Source organism: Elephas maximus, chromosome 3, assembly GCF_024166365.1.
Source record: "Elephas maximus indicus isolate mEleMax1 chromosome 3, mEleMax1 primary haplotype, whole genome shotgun sequence".
Lineage (NCBI taxonomy): Eukaryota > Metazoa > Chordata > Mammalia > Proboscidea > Elephantidae > Elephas > Elephas maximus.
This window is the reverse complement of record NC_064821.1, coordinates 112,881,503-112,901,246: the sequence shown is the minus strand read 5'-3', so window position 1 is coordinate 112,901,246 and position 19,744 is coordinate 112,881,503. Positions and strand designations below refer to the sequence as shown.

The window sequence follows — 19,744 nt, the reverse complement described above, 5'->3', positions numbered from 1 at the left end:
TAGATGTAAGGATAGCATAAAGTGTATGCCCAGAGCTCCCAGGTGTCACCCTAGCCTGTCTGACAATAAAGGAAAGATGGAGAAAGGAGAGATACCTGGTATCATCAGAGCCACCTGAATCCAATTATATTTGAAGCCAGGCCAGCCCAGAACTTTCTAGTCAAGCAAGCTGGTAAATTCTTTTTTGCTTAAGCTAACTCACTTAGGTTTTTGTCACTTGCAACCAAATATGTATTACTTTATATTATGCTGCTAAATGGTTTACATATTTTATATTACGTGTAATCCTTCAACAGCTTTGTTAATAAATACTATTTTCTAAAGAAGAAAAAGAGATTAAATGTGTCCAAGGACAAATGCCTAGGTACTGAACCAGGTTTACTGACTCTAGGTTCTGTTAACACAATTCTGCACCTACTCATTAACCTAGCCAGCAAGTGTTTACTAAGCGTCTATGTGGCGAGAATCACACCAGGAATTAAGAATACTAAGATGAATAAACAAACAAAATAAACAAACAAAGCTATATATACTGTGTTAAACAAATGACAATTTATGTAATTTTAATAAAGTGTTAACAGACGTGTAGCTAAAGAGATTTTTGTAACCAAAATAGATGTAAGTTCAAATGAACATGCTGAAATGTGACTATAACTAACAAATCTTGTTTTACTGTTTGAATTAAGAGTAATAACTGATAATGGCTATATAATCTGCATACAGCCTAGTAAAAAAGAAATAAGATGGCAGAGAGAGAACATGTCAATGTCTCTACAAGATACTTAGAGGATTTCCTTATACCAACGGAAAGGAGAATTCTGATCCATTTGCCAAATAATCCCTACAGTGAAGATATCAGGACACCTTAGTTTTGTGAAACCTTTATGAAATTCACTCAAACCAAATGTCCTCCCTTTTGAGGCTGAGCTCACTAAACTTACTGATGAAAAGTATCCTGTGAAATTTTTTCTATAGGAATAAAACTAATTGACATTATCCTTTTGACAGTTTTATTTCTAATAGTGTGATTTACACAATAACTTCACATCAATCTGGTTTATATACATAACGTGCCCTAAACAGAGATGATTTCTGGGTATCCTGACAAAAATACGAATTTCTATTACAAAGCTGAAGAAAGGCCTTGTACCACAGTGACTCCTCCAAAAGCACCCTGCTTAGAGTCTCATCCACACAACGCACTCAAATTTTTCCACAAGGAGTAAGCTTCATAAATCACACCTTTTTCTCCTGGGGGTAGGGAGGCATGAGGGAGGGGGAAGAGGTATAATTGCTTTCTAAAAGCATGCTAAATTTGGAAATGCTAAAACAATTAACATTAAAAAGTTAGAGGCTGTGATCATTCAGTCATTGTAATATTTGATAATACAAACGTACTAAAAGACAGATATAATATTGATCTGCCAAAACATTGAAAAGTTTTCTTACCCAAGGCCTAAATATAAAATTTCCAAAGATAGGCACTACGACCTTTCATAGTCATAATTTAAAAGAAATTTAACATAAACAAACGTCTAACTTTCAGTTCTTCATATCTTTGCAGAGTGAACAACTCAGTAATGAATATAAATACGTACTAACCATTACATCACATCAGAGTAAAGCTAACTTTTAAAATTCAATTACAAAAATGAATACACAGTTCAATGAATACTTTTATTTTACACACAACTACAATATATCCACAGAACACATGTAGACAATGTTAATATATAAGAGCCACTCCATATTGGTAGTTTTTAATGTTCCTGTATGTTGCAGGAATTAACTTTAAAACAAGCACAAGCTGTTACAGGTGTGTTAAAACATTTTTGCTGTTGTTAAAATGTACTGGCACTGGCCTGTAGTGTTCCCTTGACTGCCTCTGACCTGCTGTTAGTCCTGGAAAGCAGGGGCATACTTAAAATATAAAGCAAGTTTTTAGAGGGGATGCTAAAAAGAAAATACACAAAAAGACTTCTACAACGCTGAAAGGCCCTACATATGTAAAGCTGAAACATGGAGAAGAAAACCAAAATAAAAGAAATGAAGATTTCTAGCTTTGGGTGATGTCACACTGCACGTAGACTCATTAAAACACACACACCAAACACACAGCATTCTTTCTGAAGCAGGCACTTAAAAAAAAAAAGTCAACTATTTTCTGTTACTGGAAGTATTTATGACTTACCTTCGGACTTTTAGATAATGAAAAAAAAATCTTGTAAAACTTAAGTATACAAATTTTCCCAAATTATTCTAAAAACACAAGTATCAAAGTACTCAATTTTAATAAGTACTATTAGAAGTTTCAGAAACATAAGTTTTCTGTATTAGTTGTTTACTCTCGTGTTTTGTTTTTGTAAAAAAAAAAAAAAAACCTCATAAACCTTTCACTGACATAAGATAACCACTTAAAAAAAAATAAATTGGAAAGGACAAAAAAGTATGTTCAGAGTACTAAAAAAAAAAAAAAAAGTTGAGACATTTTAAGTCACCTAAAAATAAAAAAGCCTTCACTTTTTTTTTGTTGCTAGTCTCCTAAGGACAAAATTGGAAAAGTAGCAAGCATGTAACTTTACTTAAAACCCACCTTTTTCATTTTCTTTGTATCTACAAATGCCAACTGGAATCTCTGCTTGAAACATGGAGCCCACCATAATCTCCTATTTTAAAAATAACAAAACATTAATAAGATCTAATAATACAGATTTTATATCCATTTTCTAGCTTTACCATCTTCTTGGGATAAGCTGTTCCCGGTTTCTGTCTTAAAATACAGATACAACTAGTTGAATACCTCAGAGGAGTATTGTGAGGATGAATGAGTTAACAATAGGTAAGTGCTTGGATATGATTGGATGAAAACATTAGTATTAATAATGGGGTGAGAAATGCAATACAGACAATGGATACAAACTTTATTTCAAAATATGGAGAAAAATAAATTCTTTTAATCTAATTAGTAGGTTAATTGCAAAGTACAGTAAAAAAAAAAAAAACACAAAGTTAAATTCAGGTATTTCTAGAATGTCCACATTCTAAGACAATGGTTCTTAAATAGGGACCCTGGACCAGGAGCACCAGTGTCAACTGGGGAAATTGTTAGAAATGCAAATACCCAGACCTCCTGAATCAGAAATTCTGGGAATGAGACCAAGCAATCTGTGTCTTAACAAGCCCTCCAGGTGCTCTCCAAAACTTAAGTCTGAGAAGCAGAGCTTTAAGGTAAGGGAGTGATAATGAAAAGCGTATGAAGGTCAGTAGGGCCAGAGAGATCAAACTCTATGGAAATGCAAAGCAGGTTAGCGCCCAACTTTCAATAAAACAATTCATAATAAAAGTAATCTCTCCCCCTGAAAATGTAATTATATATATATATATATATATTTTTTTTTTTAAAGAAAATCTGCTAATCACACTTAGTCAAATCACAGGTTAGGGCAACTGGCAATCACCGGTGATGAAATTTCACAACCAAGGGGGACCAAGATTATATGCATCCTCTTTTGTGTGGTGGCTAAGTGTTAAGAATAAATTTACCGCCATTTTCAAAATGAAGGTTTGGGCAGGAGAGGTTCAAAATCATGTCTAGTATGTCTAGGGAACTTAAGATTTAAGAGTTCCTCTCTCCTGTTAATAATCTGTTACCTCCTACTGATGTTAGAATCTCACTTTATCTAATATAAATTTAAAACAGGCTTTATGTAGTAATATTGCTGCACCTGTATAACAAGCCTTTTTCAAGGTTTTCCAAAGAATGTCACACACCACAAATTTCTATATATGTAAAAATTTTCCTATATCTGACTGTAATTTTTCACTGTAAAAAGAATATTGTCATTTTATTACATGTTTTCATAATAATTCTTTCAACTTAATTCACCTATTCCTACCAACCCTGGCTGGCGTGCTTCTAAAAATATCAATTACTTGGGCCCACTCTAGACCAAATAAATCAGTCTTTGAATGAAGGCCCTGGTAACCAGTACTTTAACATGATGCCAGGGTTGAGAACTTCTAGACTAGTATAAAGACAAGATACCTCCTTTTTCTTATTTTTTTCACCTCTTAGTTCATTCTGTAGGATAGGAAAGGAAAGAGCATTTAATGAGTACTATTTTATGCTGCGGATTTTCTTTTTTTTATGCCGTGGGTTTTCTTTTTAATGTACTAGGTATGTCTATTTTTATTAAATCCTTATCAACTCCCAAGTTGATACTGTATGTTATTCCCATACTGTATGTGTGAGATGAAGTGCCAAAAAAATTTTCGTAGGCTACAGCTTGAACTCAGGTTTGACTTCAAAGCTGTTTCCTCTACCCTAGTTTCTATAAAAATTTAGTTTCATAAGCCTTAAAAAATGAGTGAATCTTGACAAATTATTTACTCCCAACAAAATCACACTAAAAATAAAACAGTATAGATTTTGTGTGGTCTGCTTTATTACAAAACTTTTCCTGAGGAAAGAACTACTAATTCTCAGCAAAGACAGCGTCATTTCCCCCATGGTTTCCCCCTCCTCTGGGTTTTTGATTTTTCACTTAAAAAAAAAAAAAAAACTGCTGAAAGCTTACTCTACTGGATGCTCCAGATACAAGAACAATATTGTTGGAAAACAGACACATAAAAAACTTGAATGTACGGTAGAAAATAGCATTTAAGAGTACTCTCAAGTTTTCCAATTTTTTTATTATCTTTATCTAAATGACAAAAAAAAAAACTGAATTGAAGAAACAGGAATCAGAAAAAAACTGCACTGAAGAATACCTGCTCAAATAGGTCACACAACTAGTAATTTCTGTGATCTGTTTGCAGTTGTCAGTCCCATCACTCATTCATCACTCACTAAAATACATATTATACATTGTGCTAATCTTCCCTTACCATTCTAACCCACACTGATATCTTTCTAACTGCTACTGCTCTTTTTGCTGTTTTCGTTCAATTTAACATTTAATAATGCAACTACTCATGTCGTACTCATATAACTTCTTTTAAGGGATGTCCCTTTACTCCCTCAGCAAAAATATGAGCTCCTGAGGAAAAGGAATCCTGTGTCTCTTAATAGCTATATAAACAATAGACATTCAGTCACTTACTGAATGTTGGAAACTATGCCTCCCCAACTCTTTAGACTTTGGCCACTAATTTTTAGAAGTTACACTTTTCTTAGGGAACACAAAGCATACGTATGTCAGAAATATCTCTCTGGAAACCCATAAAGAGATCAATCCTGGCTAAAGCCCTGAAACTTTGGGGAGCTCAGTGAATTCATTTGAATACTTCATTCTTTCTAATAGAAACTTTGAATAGGAGATGATCCCTCATTTTAATCACCAAAAGAGCCAACTCTTTTTTAAGTTTGCCCTAGACATCCTAAACCAGACAACTTTAAACCAACTGAAAAAAATCACAAGCAAGGCTCAAAAGAATTAAATAATCTGACAATCATGACGTAAGATCCTAGGAAATTGAGAAAGGCCACTCAATCTGGTGGTTTGGGCTACTCTGAAAGCAATGATTGTTTACAAATTAAATTTGAAATCAGACCCAGGAAAAAGAATCAAAACCTCAATGAAAAAAATCTTCAGAGGAAAATCAAATATCTATTAACAAGAATGACATTCCTTCTACATAAATGATTTGCTTTAGCCAATTCTACACAGCACTTCTTAGTTGACAAAAAGTATTTCATTAATTTTGTTCCCCATTTTTTCACAATCCAGTGAAAATAGAAGAGTTTACATTTGTTGGATATGGTTGACTGGCATTCATCATGCATTCCCACTTTATTCTGGTTGACTTTCTATACTGGGGAGGCTGGAAAGCTAAAAAGTACATTTCCCGAACTCCCTTGCAGCTAAGGATCTTGATCCAAGTAACATTTAACCAATTATTAGATGCACATCTCTGAGATTTAGAAGGCAGCCTACTTGGATATTTTCTGCTAGCAAGGAAGATAGTGGACACACGGTTTCTCTACAGCACTGTTACAAAGTCTAGTCTCTATTTTTGTTTTTAATAATTTATTTTATTGTTGAGAATTCTTAAAGACATTTTAATAGATTTTCCTAAAAGGTCAACTCCTTTGCAGAAACTTGAAATTATTAAGGTGAAGTATGAACATTTACCAAGTACTTGAATCTTATAAAAAGGCTTACCACCAACTTTATGAATATATAGGTAGAAAAGAGTAATTACACTTGGGTTTTTTGTATTTTACCTATTTTGGGGGGAAATACAGTTCAAACTACCTTTTTCCAGTCTTCTGATGGAATATAATCTTCATCTTCTTCAGATTCTTCTTCTATTTCACTATCTAGAATAAATAAAACAATATTATAAAATGACTGCTTATCCTGTCCACCTCCACATAATGATATATTAGTTTTATATCTACCATCATATGCTTAGATATACCCAAAGGTATTGGCAGACTTAGGCCAGTTTGGCCAAGATGGCTCTAATCAAATTATCAATGTATACTATCACTAGTGGGGGATTGCAGGGGTGGGCGTGACTACAAACCTTTTCTTTCTAGGACAATTCTAATCCATTTTCATGAAGCGGTGTTCTACAAAAACTTCAGGGAAAGAAACTGGTTTAGAGTCAAGATAATCTGTTTCTAATTCTATTTCTGCTACCAACAGCCTCGTAACAGAAAAAATAACAGGTTCTCAGTTTCTTCACTTTTTATAATGAGGATTTGGAGAAAACAATGGTTTTCAAACAGTGCTCCTTGGAACACTATGGAATTTGTAGCACTACTCTGGGGGCAGCATACAAAGGGAAGGGTATGTTATAAAGACTTCCATTCTCCCCAGCCTGTTATACTAAGAGCAGGCAAGGCACTGTTTGCTTACATTTTGGAATAAGAATGTATTTACATAAAATCAAAACCAAAGCAAACCTGTTCAAGCAATAGGGGTGGGGAATCTGAGAACTATTAGACTGTCGGCATCTTTTCAACCTTAAAATACTATTATTCTACAAAAAGTTCAAAAAGATATTACATACAGAAATTAATTCTTCCTATGGAAAAACTAAGTGTTATATGTACAGCTTCCATGCAAACCACTACAAGTGAAATACCAGATTAGCAGTATGAAATAAATATTGTTTCGGAAGTAGCCACTTAGCATCCTATTTCAATTAAAAAAACAAAAGGTATCTTTGGCAATGGATTTGCTCTCCATTTATGAGAAATACAGCACTGCTTTTCCCCGCAAACTTAAATGTAAACACCATTATTTCAGTAACTAATCTCTAATACACTTTTCCCAAGCCAGATCTCTGATGAAAACCCCCAATGAAACTATTATTAGCAGCGCTACATTCATTTCTAAACTAAATGTGTAACAAATAACTGTATTTTATCAGAGGTAATTTTTCCTCAGTTTTTTCTACCTTTTAACGTATAAAAAAGTTAGACTATAAGTTTAAACTAATAACACTGGTGGTCGACTTGTTCTTAAAAAGAGCTGTTTTTCTAGAGTAACAATTCACGCTTAGAATGAAAACATGGAGGAGCAGGTGAAGAATTCAAATATTTAAGATACATACATTAAATGCTGTCTTGACTACTGGCCATCTCAGACTAGACCATAACTGTAGAAAAATTAGGGAGTTCCTTCCATATATAATGCATTCCCACCTCAAGAGTCAACCACTTCTTTAGACCTGAGAGCCACTGATTAGAGAAAGCAATGCTTATGAATACATCTAGAATGTCTAAAAGGGAAAGATGAAAACTGAGGAAAAGACTAGGAGAAATAAAAAAGACTGTGAAACAAACATTTAAGATAGGGTCATGGCAGGAAAAATACATAAAAACTCAAGTAGTACAGTGATTACAACAAACAACTAGTGCAGTATATTCAACTGACAACAGTACCCAGCATTGCTAAACTAGTAACCTAGAACACAACCACTCTACAGCTAAGAGATTACAGAGTAATAAACAAGTTTAAACAGAGCAGTGAAAAAAGCACTAGAATTTTTGGGAATAAATTTTTTTTTATTAAAATAGCAAACACTATATTCAAACAGCAGCAACCAACAGCACTTACTTGTATCAAAATATTTACATCGGCGTGGGCGGATTATTTCCTGGGCATCTTGAGAAGCAACAGATTGTGAGGGATCATCGTTGGAAGACTGAGTTTCATCCTCTTGACCTGATGAATCCTTTACATTCTCCTCCTGTGGAATAAAGAATCAAATTTCTTTAAGATATAAAGAAAACTGGTACAGATGAAAGGTTACAGCATTCAAATTTTGTTCCAAATACAACCAGAAGACTAAATTGAATGCAATAAATATAACGTATTCTGGATTAGACCCTGGCATAGAAAAAATGACATTACTTATGAAAAAACTGGTGAAATCCAAATAATCGATAGTTTAGCTAATAGCACTGTTATTTCTTAGTTTTGATAAAGGTATCATGATTACATAATAAGTTAACATTAAAAGAAGCTAGGTAAAGAGTATACCGGAACTCGCTGTACCTTCTCTACAACTTTTCTATTAAGTATAAAATTATTTCAAAATGAAGACAAATGAATACAGAACTGCCAATTAGCCTTTATTACTAAAAAAACAGTAGCATATTTTTAAAATCATTGTAAATTATTTGTTGACTAGGCATTGAAAAGAAATCTAGAACAGAGGCCAAATTGTTACCTCTCAGGAGCAGAATTTCAACACACTTACAATATTTATCTTACATATTTCTATAATATCTTAATTTTAACATTTAAATGTATTACTTTTAAAATTAGAAAGAGTAAAGAATTTATGAAAATTAGTGTGAATGAATGTATGAATATTTACAACTTCAATAAAAAAAAGTCTATAGCCTTACTTTATTTTCCGCACTACAGCCACTGTTGTCATCATTATCAGCATCTTCATCATCTTCAACTTCTTCCTCCTCTTCTTCTTCCTCCTCATCTTCTTCAGGTAGTCTAACAGTACTATCATAACCATAAAGACTGAGAAGTTCATGAATTGGCATGTCGCCTTCCTAAATAGACCAAAATAAAAAGTCAAATTTCTGAATCAGTGATATTTCAAATCCCTAGGTTATAAATCACAAATTTAGAATATCATTCCATACACAAGAATACTCTTATAATTACTACCAAAAATTCTTAAATTATAAAAAGTAAAACTGAAAATATTTCTGAAACCTGGAAAAACACCAGTCTTAAATATTTAATATTTTAGACTATTTCTACAATAAAAGGCTGACCGATTTTAATCACCAACACGAAAACAAGTACAATAAAAAGTGACATGGTTTAAAATTATTTTTTTGCACTATTGACTCAGCGTATGTAATTAGTTAACACCACGTATGGATGCCCCTACTTAATAAGAAAACCAACCTTAATTAGGGAAGGAGGTAGAATGATAAGAAAACCAATAGACTATAAGCTAATTCATTAATTTAACAAATCCAGAAAGGAAGAGGAAATTCATAGCTCAGCCCAAACACATTAAAGGAAAAATAGCAATGATATACATGAATGATATTGGATTATATTACCCACGTATTCTTACTTAGGGTTATTTCCAGTTACAAAGAAAATTACCTCATGTAATCCTTACTATCTACTTTACAGAACTGTTAGATTATTTCACTGATGAGGAAACCGAGGCTGGCAGATTAAGCAACTTCTCCAAAAATCACACGAGTTGCAAGTAGTGGGGCCAGATTTGAACAATCTAACTCCAAAAGGCAAACTTACCAGTACATCATGCTGCTTCGGGCAGAAACAGCATTCCTCATCCCACCAAAAAAAATCATACACTTTAATATGAAGAAATATCTATATGCAGTGAATGAAATCAGCTTTCTGTAGAAGGTGCTAACTCTAATCAGTAATCAAATGACGTAAAGTTTCAGGAAAACTTGACTAAACTCTCATTATAAGTAAGAGCATTTAATTCAAATCATCTGAACAGTACACATTTTATTCGTATGTATATATAAATCAAAGAAAAACTTAACAGAAAAAGGAAAGTCAGTTTAGAATACAGAAAAAGGGTAATCACAAAGCAAGACATGTTTTGTATTTCTACAGATACGTGTGCCCTTATTCATGGACAGAAGTTAGTCTAGTTTGTAAACTTAAATACATTGCTACAGTGGAGATGAGTACATCAGCCTGGACGATATAACCTGACAACACTAGCCATTAGATAACACAATTATCTCCTGAGAATCTGTGTGCAAGAAGCAATCTAATGATTATAATTTGGAAAAGAGATCTTCTTGTAAGAAGAAAATGTTTTAACATTTTTATTTAACACTGCAAATGGATATTTTGGTTATAGCTTGTGAATCCATTTCTGAAAGAGGAATGAATTCTGAGAACCTTGATTAATGGCTTGTAGAATCCACAATCTGAAAAGTCCTAACTTTTCAAAGGTGAGCTATTACTACTTTAGCTGAATGACCAGCTGGCATACTTCATTGACATCTCTTATCTTGTGGTCCTCAAAGTGCAATACAAAAGCCTTTGAGGTGTCAAGAATCTAGTCCATGTACTTGGTTTAGGAGATGGAAATAAGGGAATGAGAAGTCCTTAGGAACTTCAAGTAGAATAAGACAAACAGAAGAGACCAATTTTATACACAAGATTAACAAAAGGCTGTCATGAAGTATCTTCTACATGCCAAGTATTTGTGATAGGCGCTTTGATAGCACTGTCTTATTCTCTCTCAAGAACAAAAGCACAGTCAAACATTACACAATCTCATCTGATCTGTAAAAGTACCACATGGAGTGTTCGCTGCCTTTATTTGCAAATAAAGAAACCAAGGGGAGAGAAATATCATACAGTGGTTAAGACTTTACTGTAAAACCTAGACCTCCTAAGCCCAGTTCATATATTTTCCACAAAACTATTGCTATTACCAAACCAAACCAAACCAAACCAAACCAAACCAAACCCGTTGCCTTTAAGTTGATTCCAACTCAGAGTGACCCTACAGGACAGAGCAGAACTGCCGCATAGCATTTCCTAGGCTGTAATCTTTATGGAAGCAAAATGCCACATACTTCTCCCAAGAAGCAGCTGGTGGGTGCGAATCAACCTTTTGGTTAGCAGCCGAGTACTCTGACCACTGCACCACCAGGGCTCCTTAAAAAAAAAAAAAAAAATTTTTTTTTTCCCCGCCATTAAATCAATTCTGACTCATGATGTGCAGCACAGAACTACTCCATAGGGTTTTCCAGGTTGTGATCTTTCAGAAGCAGATTGCCGGGCCTCTCTTCTGAGGCTCCTCTGGGTGGGTAAGAACTGCCAACCTTTTGGCTAGTAGTCCAATGCTTAACCATCTGTGCCATCCAGGGACTCCTAATGTTACTATTACCTCTAATTTTTACAGTCAAGTTAGCAGATACATTGAAAAACTATACAGCAATTAAATAACAGTTGCTGTATATCAAGTAGATCACCATACTGGGTCCACCCTAAAAAAATAAAAAATAGGCAGGTTATTAAGCAAACAAATGCCTTTGGGTTCTTTGTCGCACTCAAGGGAACTGGTATCACCTACAGGATTTATTAAAATAATTGTTGGCCCTGCCCCAAAGTTTCTGATCTAGTAAGTCTGAGGTGAGGCCTGAGAATATCGCTTTTTAAAAAGTCCCATCTGATGCTATTTCTACTAACATGGGACTCCTCTGAGAATCGCTGCTCTAATCTCACAGGTCTAAGGATAAGATACCCGTAAATCAGCCTCCCGGGGGGAATAATAAATCTTGATCACTGTTAATGAAGCTTCTCACTAACACCTAGCTCAGTTATCTGTCAATTATCTGCCTGGAAAGAAAAAAAGAATTTTTAACAACTATCAAGAATGTAGTCAGTGGTTAAGCCAAGCGTTTGGCTGTAACCAAAATATCAGCAGTTTGAATCCATCAGCTGCTCTGTGGGAACACTATGAGGCAGTTCTACCCTGTCCTATAGGGTCACTATGAGTTGGAATTGACTGGATGGCAACAGGTTGGATCAAGAATGTGGTACATCTGACATGCCATGATTAGACCAAGATTTTCCTCTCCTGGATACACATTTCTGGGTTTATAATAGAAAAGCGTAATTCACTTTACAAAAATTCACTTCTCAAGGAAAAATTCAGGAATACCTCCAAACTGATCAACCAGAAAACAGAGGAGAGTTAAAAGTGGCTGATTAGAATGCATCTGAAGGAGAAGTGCTTTAATTTAAAGAAACAGTGATAGAACTAGCCCAGGTGGAGAGAAGTCATTCAAGTTAGAGGAAATGACAAATGCACAAGTACAGAAACAAAAATGACTATGCCGGTTATGCTGGTTAGAGCAGAAGGCCTCTACAGTAACTAAAAAAGAAATGCAGTTTGAGAAGGCCACTCATTATGAATCACTGAAAGTTGCTACTGGTATTTTTATCTACTTTTCCTAGTTTAACACTACTTTTGAAGGTATCTGTTATACTCTAAAGTTTTGTTTTGATTTCAGAACAGCTCTTGAGCAGTGTGTGACACTAAGGAAGGGCTTGGGGAATAATCAACACATAAAACAAACCGTTCAACATGGACTGAGGTGGGGAGAGATTTAGTTGGCCAGTGCCACTGAGCTAGGTGAGACTCTCTCCTGCTATTATTCATGTGTTGTATGATCAGAAGCTAAACTAAATTAGTGGTTGCAGAAAACGAAAAGAAAAAAGTGAGGAGAGCCTGCAGAAGAAATCGACAGGATTAGGAGTAACGGGAAGGTGCTGGTGACACTAAATTCCTAGGCCTCGGCCTTTCCTGGACCCCGATACACACACATGTGCCTTCTAATAAAGCTTCCCTTTGGTCAGAGCTAGTTGTAGGTGGGCTCTATCAAGTGTAGGCAAAATACCCCCACCTGTTAAGAAAATGTTTGCTTAATATTAAAAACAAGAAGTATACAGCAGTATTATGCTTTTGCTTAGATAATGACTTTTAACATAACTTCTATCACCCAAAATCCGTCACCGTGCTAGTAAGCAACAAGACACAAACAGTTACAACCACTGAGGAATAAAACAGTTAAGAGGGCAATATTAATATGAAAAGTATCTTACTTGATCTAAGGTGTAAAGTGAAGATCTTGCAGCAAACACTGGGCTACCATAAAAACTGAAATCAATTTCGCTAAGGAATCCTCAGTTTCAAATTTAAGTAACATTTATTATATCCTTACTGTGGGAAAAGTGAAAAATTTCAAGACTCAGCAAGCATGAACAAGTGAAGTTTATTGCTGTCTGCCCCCATTCCCTTCCTGCTGTTTGCTTCCTCTGTGCTCATCTTCTTCCAGGAAATACTCCTGCCCCCATTCCAAGCATGTATTTTAACTCACAAATCTCACCTCCTTGGACCCAAGCACCTGACCCAACTGGAATTAACTGCATTTCCTGACAACAGGTTTAGACTGGACAGATGACCTAAGGTTCGCCATAGCTGGTTTCCAGAATTTTACCAACAGCAGCTACAGGAACACAGACTGTCTCAAAGCAGTCAATCTGGGAGACCTGGGAATTAACATCACACGACGTAAGCTGGTCTGAAAAAGATAAAGTCACCATATAAGAAAGAGACAAATAGAAAAATTATGTTCTGGTGGCACTTCGGTCCTTGAGGCTTAAATGGATCTCTGCTCTTCATGAAATCATATAAGCCCTACGTTAATCTTCATTTTGCCTAAGCTAGTTCAAGATGGATTTTTGTTCCTTGCACCCAAAAATTCTGATTGATTTAAACGGTAATGATATCCTGTGAAGGAAATGTTATTATTTCCCTCTGAAAAAAGACCACAGACTGAATAAAACTTGGCCAACAGTACATTATTATACCTGGGCTACTGTCAATCACCTGTTCCAGAGACCCTCTCACTAGCTTATGCTGACAAAGTCTACATTCTGAGAGGTACTGAGGGGCTTCCCTCAGCTTAAATTGAAACATAATAAAGTGGCACAGTGTTTTATTCTCATTTGTACAAGTTTGTTAAGAACATAGAAATGGAGGTGCAGAGGGAAAGAGAAAATGATGGGTCAAATACAGTGAATTTTCACCATTTTGGGGTCACGGATCTCTGAAAGAATCTTATGAATGAAAAAAACCACTACTGAGTTTTATCATGTACCAGACATTGTGCTGTTTCACATATATTATCCTTCTGAGAACCACAGGAGCTTAATGACATTTTAAGTAACTTGTTCAAAGTGACACACTGAACTAAGCAGTGCAGCTCAGTTTTGAACTTGGGCAACTGACTCACCACTTTATACTGCCCCCCCACACATAAGCATAAATACTATCTTCCTGGAAACACGACCAGGTTAAGTGTACCTCACTGTGATATAGGATGAAATAAGATATGCTAAGTTGCTAAACTATGAGGAGTAAGAAAAATGGACATAGTATGAGTAAAAACACAGAAACGTGAACTACATTTGCATATGGTGTATTAAGAAATAAGCTGCCCAAGACACACACACACACCAAAAAATGGGGGTAGAGGGGTGGGACACACGCAAAGATCATTATCTGCAAAAGGTAAAGGAGGCTCGCTGGATGTGGAAAGAACAGCCTTTTAAAATGACAAACATTATATCTGAAATTAACTGCCCTCTAACTGCAAGACAATAGGGTAAAGGTACCAAGCACTGACAGCAGTGTTATAAGCTGGAGTGGTGTCCATCTCCTGGCTGCGGAGGAGGTAAGTCCCTCTCCTCAGGAGATAGTCATTTAGAAATGACGGCACATGGCAGCAGATGCTGGTCATTCAAATCAGGGCCATTTGTTGGGTGGGTACAGTACTCTTCTTATACCTACTGTACCAAAACTGCCTTACCAGCAAATGCTTATGAAGTGGGGAGAAGAGAAGATGCTGATTTCCAGCCAGTGAGGCCTAAGGGACTAAATGCAGACTGTACTGGAGAGGCTGTTCCTAAGGTAACCAACCTCCTGGGGTTGGGGCTTGATTAGACAGTAAACCACAAAGGGACAGAGGCAGCGAACTCTTCTTTCCAATTCCCACACAGGGTTTCTTCTGTGTGTACCTTATTCATGTTGTGTGTACACTTCAAAGTAAATCTCTTACATTTTAATCTCTATTCTCTAGTTCTGGATATTCAAGGAATGGAACTTAACACTTTATAAATTAACTACTGATATTGTGTACTGTGATTTTACTAACATACAGATAAACACATAAAAATATAGATTCTAATTCCTCTTTTCCCAAATGAACAGCCACAACTGTGCTCATTCAGAGTGAGTCTTTTAAGAGTACAACTGCCATAACCCAAGTACTGCTATTTATAGCAAACAAGTTTATTTTCCATTTGAATGATGCTGACACTCTAAGGTTAACACAATAAAATTTAAACTATCTAATTCTATTAAAACATTTAAATGCTAAATTTATACAGTAAAACCTGTGGAAGCCAGAACCTGTGTAAGGCAGAAACCTGTCAGAGAAGAAAAACTCAAAACATTTTCCACTAAAACAAGCAATAGAAAAGTGGTAAGACTGCACCCTGTCAAAGGTGGAAAATTTTCAAGATGCAGAAAAACAATACAGTCCTGTCAGGTTCCAGCTCTTATGGGTTTCACTGTATAATTAAAATATCTTTTATACTGATAAGATGCATGCAAATGGAACAATACACACAGAGGTCTCTTCTATCAAAAGTTAGTTTTCACTGAAATAATTTTAGAATTCAAACTGAATGAACTTAAAACCACAGCTATACAGTTACTGGTGACTGCTGAATAAATCGTCAGAGTTCTGTCTTACATCAAAAGTCCAGTTCATACAACCAGAGTGCCAGGTGAGAAACACCATACCAATCCTGACATAACTAATGTTTAGTTTTTACCAAAGCTATAATCAATATGACAAAAATCTTCACTTTTTAAATGAGAACAAAACACAGATTTGGTTTTCACCTAAAAAGTTATATAACTACAGGGAATCCAACATACTGGCCCTGAACTAGGTTAGTTTTAGGTTATAGATCAAAGTATTGGTGATTATACGGTACTTAAAGCTTTGTTTCTGGGAGTATGAGAAGGTGTAAGACTGGCTGAAAATATGGTAAAAGATTGGTTCCACTTCCTTCAACTTTCCTTATCCTCTATAAATAATTGTTTTCATTATTTTTTCCTAAGGGACGGTGTGTCAGAATCGACTTGATGGCACTGGATTTTTTTTTTTTTTTTTAAGGGAGAGTGATTTGAAATCAAGTTTCGGCGGGGGCGGGGGGGTGCAGTTCTAAGTGGCTGGGGAAAGGAATGGAAAAAAGGAGAAAAATTAGAAGGAAAACAAAATGATATGTCCAAGATTTTAGTAAAGGCCACTAGTAACTTTGAACTAATGAAATGTAGCCTGTATTCTGAAATAGAAACAATCATTCCAGCTAATAAAAATAGCCTATTACAAATTGTATTTGATTAACTCCACTTGCTAAACTAGTACTTGAATAATGTGGTCGGTGATAAGATGGGAAAATACAAGCTTTTCCTCCTTTAACTTTTATCCTATGGATGGGTTATCAGAAGTAGGGCAATATTAAATTGCTCAGGCATTGTGGATTAAACCAACTCTAATCCTTAAGTGCCCCCACGTCTGTCAGTTTGTCATGGGGGCTCACATGTTGCTGTGATGCTGGAAGCTATGCCATTGGTATTCAGATACCAGCAGATACTTTATTACTAAAAAAAAAAAAAAAAAGGATTTTTACACACTGCATGCTCTAAAATCCTTAAAGCCTGGCACTATGCCTTATTTATTTGTTATGTTCTTTTTACCATGGAGTACAGCAGATCATATGCTTAATAAGTTTTGTTAATTAGAGCATACCAGATTCATTTATCCATCAATTCATTTATTCAATGTTTTTTGAGTGACCACTCTTCCTGGACACCATGAAATATTGGTGAATAAACAAGACATGGTCCCTCTCTTCACAGATCTTACAGTCTACTGGAGGACGCAAGCAATAAATTAAACATATAATTACAAACTGTTTAAGTACAAAGAAAATATTAAATAGTGTACAGTGATAAAAAACAGTAATGAACTACTTAAAAACCAAACCAAACCCATTGCTGCTGAGTTGATTTTGACTCATAGCAACCCTATATGACCAAGTAGAACTGCCCCATAGAGTTTCCATGGAGTGCCTGGTGGATTTGAACCGCCAACCTTTTGGTTAGCAGCCATAGCTCTTAACCACTACACCTAGGAGACAAGAAAAGCCATTCTGTAAGAGGCAACACTAAGTCCTGACTTAAAAGGGTAAGGAGTCAGCCTCAGGAAGCACATACCAGAGTGGAGAATGAGCTGAAAAGCCGTAACAGGAGAAACTGGCTTATTTGAGAGAACTTACGAAGTTAGTGTGGCTATAGCGTAGCATGACAGGTAGCGTGGTAAACTGATGAGGGGCCATATCCTGCAGGTGGCTTGGCTGGCCAAGTTAAGGAGTCTAAATTTTCTTGTAGTAATGGAAAGTCACTGAAGAGTTTTAAGTAGAAGACTGACATAAACCATAAACTGATTTATATTTTGAAAAGATCACCATGACTGCTAGATGGAAAATATGTTTGGGGGAGGAGTGACAAAAACAGGAAATAGAGAAAATAGGTGGTTCCAATACTTCAGTCTAGAAATGATCGTGACCTAGGTTACAGTGGCGGCAACAGAGATGGAACAAAAGTCAGTACGAGATATTTCTGTGGGTAGAAATGACAGGTTTATTTAGAAGCTGAATATTAGAAATGGAACAAGACTGACTCCCTGGTTTCTGACTTAGGAAATAGGGTGAATGATAGCATCATTTTTTCCTGAGATGGGGAAGAAAAGGAAAGGTAAGAAAGGAGAACAACAATCAGTACTTCTGTTTAGGACATTGAAAGTAAGAGATGTCTTGCTGAAATGTTAAGCAGTTGGTTGGATAAGCAAAATCTGAGATGAAGAACAAGTTAATGCTAGGAATATAAATTAAGGAATGCTGAGCAAACAGACACCATGAGAAAAGATCAGATCACCTAATTAGGTAATTTTCAAATTTGGTGTGTACACAATTCAAACTTGCTTAAGTGAAGATGTAGATTTGATCCCTAAAGATTCTGATTCAGTATGTCTAGGAATCTGCATTTCTTAATGAGTCCCACAGGTGATTCTGATACAGCTGACACTCACACTACATTCTGAGGAGTAATGATCTGGCAAAAGACAGGAGAGAAGAAAAGAAGGTCCAGAACTGAGGACTAGGAAATTCCGACATTTAGACTTCGGGTAAAAGACAACAAACCTGAAAAGGATAATCACTACGCCAAACAGGTGGGGAAAACTAAACAGTGTAGTACTCCACAAGTCAAGAAAAAGAAAGGAGTGGTGAGTTGTGCTGAATACCACTGTGAGTAAAGTAGACAGAGAGGAAAGTAACCAATGGATGTGCAGCACAGTGAATTACTTAATATGGTCCTTCTAGCCATAGGCTTGTGACTCCTACCAAATGACTGGGCAGGACTATGCAAATGAGGTCCTTATGGCCCACCAAGGGGATTGGACAGTTTGCTAATAATGTAAATAAGGTGCATGACTTGTTAGGGTGGAACCATGCAACCCTAACAAGGGGATTAGTTAGTTTTGCCATTCCACTAGGCTAAAACGAGCCATCCCCAAAGGCAGGAAAGAAGAGCCTTTGGACTTGGAATCCCTGAGCTGAGAAGCTCCTGGAACCAGGACACCGAGCTGTAACACCAAAGACAGTGAGAAGGGAGGGCAGAATAATGGCAGCAGCAGAGGTAGGGGACAGCACAGTGGCCTTCCCGGCCCATGGAGAGAGAAAACTGAGTGCTTTTGGGCAAGCTTGCTGGTGGAGTAGGCTGCCTCTGGGCACCTAGGGGAGCTAGGTTTGCCAACTCACAGAGCTAAAGCTGAGCACCTTCAGGCCAAGACTTACTGGTGGAGTGGGGAACTTCTGGGTACTTATCAGCAGAGCTAAAAAGCTTTGTAACACTTGCCTGAGCAGCACAGAGGCCAGGCCAAGGGCTAGAGAGACCCGCTTGCATGCACAGCTAAGAGGCTGTCCTGACTGAAAAACTGTATCCTGAGCATTTCTGAACCTGACTTGTAACCTATTACTTCCCTAATAAATCCCATGTCATGGACTGAATTGTGTCCCCCAAAAATATGTGTCAAAAGATTAGGCTGGACTACAAGACATAAAACGATACTCATGAAGAGTGTATTTCTTAGTTCAAGTAGATACATGAGACTAAAAGGGTAGCTCCTGTCCAGAGGCGAGAGGAGAAGGCAGAACGGGACAGAAGCTGGCTGAATGGACATGGGAAATCTGGGTGGAAAGGAGTGTACTGTCACATTACAGGGATAGCAACTAGGGTCACATAACAATGTGTTATAAACTTCTGTATGAGAAACTAACTTTAACCGTAAGCTTTCACTTAAAGCACAATTTAAAAAAAGAATGGGAACAATCACAGTGTTATCATGAAGACTGAATTAAAAAGTGGTGATATATAAATATATATATACACACGTATGTGTCAGCTTTGTTAGGTCATGATTCCCAGGTCATGATTTTGTGATTGTAATTTTATCGTAAAGAGACTTAGGGTGGGATCGTTAACACCCTTACTAAGGTCCCATCCCTGATCCAATGTAAAATGAGTTTCCCTGGAGTGTGGC

The 19,744-nt window shown here is 36.3% G+C and overlaps 1 protein-coding gene across 10 annotated transcripts in view; it reads right to left on the bottom strand.

The window, feature by feature from the left end:
* The window catches only part of MIER1 (MIER1 transcriptional regulator), a 63,935-nt gene that overhangs the window by 22,029 nt on the left and 22,162 nt on the right, over window positions 1–19,744 (bottom strand). For all 10 annotated transcript variants that reach the window (XM_049879528.1, XM_049879538.1, XM_049879529.1 and 7 more), the window contains 4 exons: window positions 8,870–9,031; window positions 8,073–8,205; window positions 6,258–6,322; window positions 2,594–2,666 (listed from right to left, as the gene is read on the bottom strand). In XM_049879528.1, coding sequence (XP_049735485.1) covers window positions 2,594–2,666; window positions 6,258–6,322; window positions 8,073–8,205; window positions 8,870–9,031 — 433 coding nt within the window. The remainder of the gene's footprint in view (window positions 1–2,593; window positions 2,667–6,257; window positions 6,323–8,072; window positions 8,206–8,869; window positions 9,032–19,744) is intronic.